The sequence below is a fragment of the Ipomoea nil genome, unplaced genomic scaffold (assembly GCF_001879475.1).
Source record: "Ipomoea nil cultivar Tokyo-kokei standard unplaced genomic scaffold, Asagao_1.1 scaffold3084, whole genome shotgun sequence".
Classification (NCBI taxonomy): Eukaryota; Viridiplantae; Streptophyta; class Magnoliopsida; order Solanales; family Convolvulaceae; genus Ipomoea; species Ipomoea nil.
Genome location: NW_017619512.1, coordinates 610,149 through 617,233, shown reverse-complemented (window position 1 = coordinate 617,233; position 7,085 = coordinate 610,149). Strand labels below are relative to the sequence as shown.

At 39.0% G+C, this 7,085-nt stretch overlaps 1 protein-coding gene across 1 annotated transcript; it reads right to left on the bottom strand.

Moving 5' to 3' along the window:
• Positions 1 to 1,951: 1,951 nt before the first annotated feature.
• LOC109166053 (zinc finger protein VAR3, chloroplastic-like) lies at positions 1,952 to 6,439 on the bottom strand. The gene is made up of 6 exons (XM_019314942.1): positions 5,961 to 6,439; positions 3,573 to 3,690; positions 3,101 to 3,441; positions 2,846 to 2,977; positions 2,644 to 2,742; positions 1,952 to 2,544 (listed from the first exon to the last, which is right to left on the bottom strand). Exons 1-6 carry the CDS (start codon positions 6,368 to 6,370, stop codon positions 2,094 to 2,096), a joined length of 1,551 nt encoding a protein of 516 aa, XP_019170487.1. The 5' UTR covers positions 6,371 to 6,439; the 3' UTR covers positions 1,952 to 2,093.
• Between the last annotated feature and the right edge of the window lie 646 nt (positions 6,440 to 7,085).

Genomic DNA, 7,085 nt, shown 5'->3' with positions numbered 1-7,085 from the left:
AACTCATCAGCAGAGATGGAGACCATCTTCGCAGAGAGATCAAGTGCAGATGCAACATGTGTAGAATTGTCCCCTCGAATTTTATTCAACAACTTCCTACAATCCTTCTTCATGTGCCCAGACTTATGGCAATAATGACACACAACACCGCTTAAAGAGTGCCTAGAGTTGTGCCTGGTTCCATTGTGCGCGTGTTGACCAACGAGAGCACTGTTCAGTGGGACCATCATCTCATGCATACTTGATTGTGATTGCACTGATCGAAGCAGTCGTGGAAGGATATCAGCCAAAGTAGGGACCTCAGAGCCACTAAGTAGGGACCTGCCAAAAAACTCATAATAGCCATTTGTGGACCTGCCAAAAAACTCATAATAGCCATTTGTTCACGTTGCTTGATATCATCACTGAATGGCATAAGCTGATTAAGGGGCTCATATATTCTCTTAAAGTCCATAAAATAAGCTGTAAGAGACAAATTCTATTTTTCAACCCGATAAAAAGCCTTACAGACATCATAAATACATACCAGCAATATTCCCCTTCCCAGAGTACAAGTACTCCAAATACTCCATCAACTCCTTAAGGGAAGCACAATGACTAATGAACTACTATAATAAATAGAATTTCGGATTTGCATAAACAAACGTGCATCATCCCGCACCCAAGACTCATCTTGGTCAGACAAAGGTTTAGTTAGGTGTTCCCCTTTACCCAAACTAGTGAGATAAAGCTTAATGACTTGAGTCCACTCCAAGTAATTAAAATCATTAAGCTTACGGCCTGTGATTTTAGAAGTCACAGGAACAACCTTAGTTACTACAACCGACTTAAAGGGGTTCGAAACAACCTGACCGACGAACAAAAATCACGGAAGCCAAATGGTCCAAACTAAGTCCAAATCTGAAACAACGGGACTCAGGCGACCCTGGTGGTGTTGACTGGGAAATTTTCCGGTAGCCAGAAGCAGCTCACGAGGGGGCGACGGTGGCGGTGGCACGTGAGGCCCACTCGCTGGGCAGAACGACGTCGGATTTCGCAACTGAGGTAGCTGAATGCCGACGAGCCAACCTCGATGGGCGGAAGCGGGAAAAAAAATACCTTTACCGTAAAGGCTCAGATACCATGTTACAAAAGTAAAGAGAAGATTTCTAAATGTTATCTTAAGTTGTTTCATACTGTCTTATTGAAAAGAGAATACAAAGCCTATAAATAGGAGCTAGAAGATTACAAACAGAAAACAAGTTTCCATATGTCCTACCTACCTAAAACCTTAAACTGCCTAATATATAGCGATTCTATATATCAAATATATATTCCATAACAATAATTTTTGTTGCACTTTAAATGACACTGGTTGCTTCACTGTTTCTTCAGTATATGAGGTGGTGATGTTGCGTGCAGATGAGAACTGTTACCCTGAATGGGGAAAAATCTGGAAACTTAAAGTGACTAACCACATAAGGGCTTTTCTTTTATTGGTTAAATATGGCAGGATCTTGTGTAATGTGTAGTGCTGAAATGTGACTTCACGAGGTTATATTGCCCGGGTGTCCTGGAGGATATTGAACATCTTCTCAAGAAACGCCCCAAGGTTGAAGAACTTAGCAAGTCGAATGAGAGGTGATGTGGCTGGTCATTGGAGTGTTCTGTTTGGTGTCCGTGTTTCTGACTAATATATATTGGAGAATGCAGTGCTGCTGAGGCGGGAATTCAAAAGGCGGTGGAGTCTAATTTTGAGATGGTTGGTTGAAGCTTGGAAGTGTGAACCCAAGAAGCTATGGAGACTGATGTCAGAGCATGTCTGCAGAAAACAAAATATACTGATAGGAGTGTTAAAATCCTGGAAGCTCCTATTGGCATGGGGGTGAAAAAAGGTTTTAACTTTGCATAGGTGAAAGAAGACAAGTCAATTTTTGAAGTTAAAAGACTCAAAGATGACAAAAGGCACACAGAACAAAAGTGGAATAAAACCTTCATGAAATTAAACATTTGCATGATATTTGGCTGACAGTTTTAAGTAATCAACTTCGTTAAAATGCAGTATATCAAGCTCTTACTGTTTCGAAGCAAGTCGTATGGCATTTTGAATAGTTTCATTGCCCAAACCAGTCAGCCATTTCTTCATCATCAGTAAGCTGGAAATGCTTGCTGCTGTCAACGAAGCAGGATTTGAATTCATGGGCTTTCTCTTTTGCCTTTGCACCTTTTGTGCTCTTCTCTGTCATCTCCCTTTTCCATTTCTCCCGCTTTTGTTCATTCCGAGAAAGATCACTTTTACCTCCTAAAATGGGGAAATCTACATATCCAATCTCATGATTACATAACACTGAGTCATCAGGATATTCACCGTCATCCTTAACAAATTTTGGCTTGTTAAATTCATCTCCCAGTTGTTTCTCTGTGCCAAGATAAGGCTGACTAAAATGATTGTTTGTGTTAGAACTTGCAGACAAACAGGTAGAACTTGCACAATTTGATGCTCTAGGTCTTCTGTGATCACATTTTAAGCAGACCACATTTCTCTTGAAATTGATGTAATTGCACCTAACAGATACCATTGTGTTATAAATGACGATTTTATAAAGATAGAACGGAAAATTGATTCACTAAATTAAGAAGGAAAATATCTCAGTTACAACTTACGATTCACATTCCCATTCTCCAGGATGAAGTAGCCGCTTTGGAGGATTCTCTTTACACTGTAAGCACCTTGTATTCTTTGCAAAGTTCAAGAAATTACATCTGAAACAAGTTGATGGTCATATGACAGAAAGTTGATTGCTAGAAACAACTAACACGAGTTATATATTGCATCTAGAAGCAAATTACACAGCAATTGTCTTACTTGTCACATATCCAATCTCCCTTTTTCAATGGAAGATTATCCTGCTCAGCTCTTAGATTGTGTAGCCTTTCTTGGGATAGGTCATTACAGCTTAAGCACTTGATATTTCTTGCAAAATTTAGGAAATTGCATCTAGAGAGGCGAGAGAGGAGATGGGGGTGAAAGACAAAAAGAAAAAAGGATTTGAAAATTAGTTAGCAATACAAGGAAGCAGTTCACATTGACAAATGTAATAAAGATTTCATCAGAAGCTACTTAGTGCATAACCAATCGCCTTGCTTCATTGGAACCTTCATTTGGCCATCTCTGACGTTTCCTGCAATTTGTTGTGTAGATGACCTTCCAGGGATTAACGCTTTGTTGGTCTCATATCCACCTTCCTCTTTACTGAATTCCACAATTTCTTTTAGTAACTTTCTTACTGATTCCTTGACTCTTTCATTCAGGCAGGGCTTGTTCTCCACTGACCCAGATATTGGATCAAGCCCATATATAAATAATAAACGCATAACATCCACAGTCCGTCTACCTTCATCCTCCCGCACCTTGAGATATGCCCTCTCACAGTTTCCCCGCAATATGCAGGAGCTGCAAACCTAATGAAACTATTTTGTTAAGTGAAAAGGTGGCTGATGTAAAACTTGATATAGTGCTGAAAAGTCATGGAGAAGAAATATTAGTTATGTAGGCAAAATTGCAAAAATCACAACTGAATTTCAACATATACATTTCCTTCATCAATGCCCAGATGCGCTCTTAGGCGCTTCCCAGAGTTGACAACTTTCCTATCCACGCTGGGGCATCCAGCTTGTGCAATCACTTCAATATCTTTTTGGGACAGGTATCTGATACAAACAGAAAAATACTAAATCAGTAATTTGACAATCTTATTTATAGAACAACATGGAGGTCTGCACACATTGCTAAAATTGGAAAGAAAAATAGAATTATGAGGGTTATAAAGTTAGTAAGCTTCTTCTATTGTACATAGTGAACAGCCTGTAATTGATAAAATGCAATGATGGAAGTATTCATGTTAAATAGTTCTATCAGAATGGTTAGACAAGGTTTCATTAAGCACAGGGGAGCTAAAGGTGTTTGTGCACATTTTTAAGCACCCAGAGCTTGCCTTAAAAAAAAATAATAATAATAAATAAAAAGAAGTTTGTATTGATAAGCACAAAATGAGTAAATGCTTATCTGATAAGTAAACCTTTTTTTTTTTTAAGTGCAAAATGGCAACAACTTTATGAATCTGAAATGTACTTTTTGCCAAGGAAATGAAATCCCATTAAAACCCCAATCCCAATTTATGTGTATCAAAAGCCTATACATGAGATGATCTAAGCATCTAAATAAACCTGAACTAGGACTTTTTTACTCGGGAAACAATGTTGTCATCAAGGGAAAGTCAAGCATGTCGGTCAGCTGAGCTTTTAGCTTGCTCAACATTCCACTGAACTTCCATCGCCTCAGCAACTTTGGCCTTAAAAGCATCTGGTAATGCAAAAAGATGAAAACATCTGTCTTGTCCATCTCAAGAAGCAAGCAAGACTATTGCTGCAGGATCATGCTCTAGCTGATCAACAAGTGGGCACAAATTCTCACCCAACATCATCCTCTAATGTTTGGTTGGAGCATTTGCAAGGGCACTTGGTAGTACTGTAATTAGAACAGGGTGTCCCATTACAGCACCTCGAGGAAGCATGCCACCCATATCATATGGAACAGAAACAATGCCTCCACCAACACCTGGCATATGCCCAAATGCCTCCACCAGCTATCCAATTTTTTGACATAAAAATTCAATCCTAGGCATTTATCCACTGCTTCCATTGCACTCTACTCAACATTTAGTTCTTGTTCCCTTTCTGATTCCTTTTTTTAGGCTTTACCAACATATCATTCTTTATCAATGAATTTGATACATTATTACATTAGCTGGGAAGACATATCAAAGGTGTGGAAAAAAAGCTGAGGTGGACATCTCTAGCTAAGCTCAGAAGAATTCAAGTGCTTGTTGCTCAAATAATTGCTATAATTTAGTTCCCCTTGTCATCTAATTTTGAAGTTGCGAGCTACAACTATGATGGGCAACCGAGTGATAGGCGACTACAAAGGTGTGAACTCCAACAAAGGCAGCGGCAATGCAAAGGGGAAAAATGGCCGACTTGTCCAACTAGTTGGTCAACTCGGCTGACTAGTTGGACGGCCACCTAAATGGGCACCTAGATCAGAATACGCATCAGCCTAGGGAAGCCTAGCACCTATGCAGCTTACCTAGGCCGATTTTGCAACAGTTGGGTGATGGCTATTCGCCACAGGCCATACCTTTCAATCCCTCAAATTCAACATGACTCAAGACAAAATATACTACTAATATAGCATGTTACTCCTCCGATGTTTTATCAGCTGAACCTCAGGTCACTGCTCTCAGTGTAGCTGTTCATGTTATCACCAGAGTAAAAGTCCAAAAGGAGGGGCTTGACTTTGCATTACTAAGAATTTGTTTAATTGAGATGGAAGATAAATTGTTTGTTTTGTGAAACAAACTGAGGGTGTGTTTGGTTCGTACATAGGAATCGGAATCGGAATGGGAATCAAATACTTGGTAATGGTAATGGGTTTTGGTGAAAGTATTTAACATGTTTGGTAGTAGGGTGGAATGGGAATGGTTACTAATAGTAGTGGTTAAGAATGAATAATGGAATGAAACCCTTATTGTATTTGGGTATGGATTTTTCAATTGATGGGGTATTTGAAACCCATAGTAGTGTTCTAAAAACCTATTAACCAAACAACAACAATCACTTTCATACCCATTCCTATGGGCAAAACCCACCAACCAAACACACCTTGAGCTATGATATTACAAGTCTATCATGGCAGAACAAGAGTAATAAATCACGTGGTCATATTATCAAACAGATTGAGTGCTTAGCCACATATCAAAAAATAGTTTTTAACCGGAAGGGAAGTCCCATTCCAATAGCTCAATAACGTTATGCAGCCATAAACTAAAAGGAAAAGAAACTTAGATTCGTACAAACTAGAAAAAGAACAAAACAAATCCCAACATACTGAACGGAAAAAATAATCAGAAAAGTACCATCACCTTACAAGATCAAACTGATCACGGGCGAAATTCAAACAGGCAGTGCGTATTTCGTTCGAGTCTTTGTTGCCCAATTCGATGTCTCGGAGACATGGGTTACCAACGCTGACGAAATATCCATTCTTGAGTAGCGTTTCCATCAAGTCAACCCACTCCGGGCACGGGTGAGATATAACTCCGGAATCAGATTCTGTCGGTCGCGATATCTCTCCATTCCCAGAAGAAAGTCGTTGAATTGGCTCCGGGGAGGACTGGAGGTCATCCTGGGCTTCTTCAAGAATGAATTGGATTGCGGGATTGGAGGGCGGGATTGTGCTATGGAAATGGGAAGTGAGAATTTCGAGTTTGGGGATTTTTAGTGCTTGAAGAAGGGTTGAATTTCTAATTGTTGATGAGAAGAGCTTTAACATCTGGTTGAGCTCTTGAGCCAGCCAGTGGAGGTTATGCTTGGGTTTTAATGGTTTTAGGTTTTTAGCGAAAGTTCAAGTGACTGAACGGCGACCCATTCAAAAAAGGGGGAAAAAAACAAAAAAACACTGTTCACCAATAAGGGTGGATTTTCCGGATTTGGTTCGGTTTTTTGGGCAAATTATATTATGGTGTCTTTTTTTTTTTTTTTTTTAAATGAAAATAAACCGTGTTAGTTTCCGCCGTTTCGCACCCTTTTGCAAAAAGTAACTTTGTTATTCAGTGTCATTTTGTATACACTGCCGTTTCAGTTCAACACAACTACAGTATCATTTTGATATAACTATAGTTTCATTCGATATTTATAGACTCAAATATGTGAAAATGTTATTTAATTTTATTTTATATACACTATAGTTTCATTAAAACACAACTACATGATCATTTTGATATAATTACAGCTTCATTGTACAATATACACTCAAATATGTGAAATGTTATTCAGTTTCATTTTATATACACTGCAGTTTCATTTCACTATAACTACAGTATCATTTTGATATAACTGCAGTATCGGTTTAGATATACCATAGTGTCAGTTGGTGTTTAATACACCAAACAAGCGGACTCCGTTAACTCTAACGGTGGGCCGTTTCTTTACTTAAAGGATCGGCGCCGTTTTTTACCGCGGTGCACATGCACCGCGGTCTATAATAT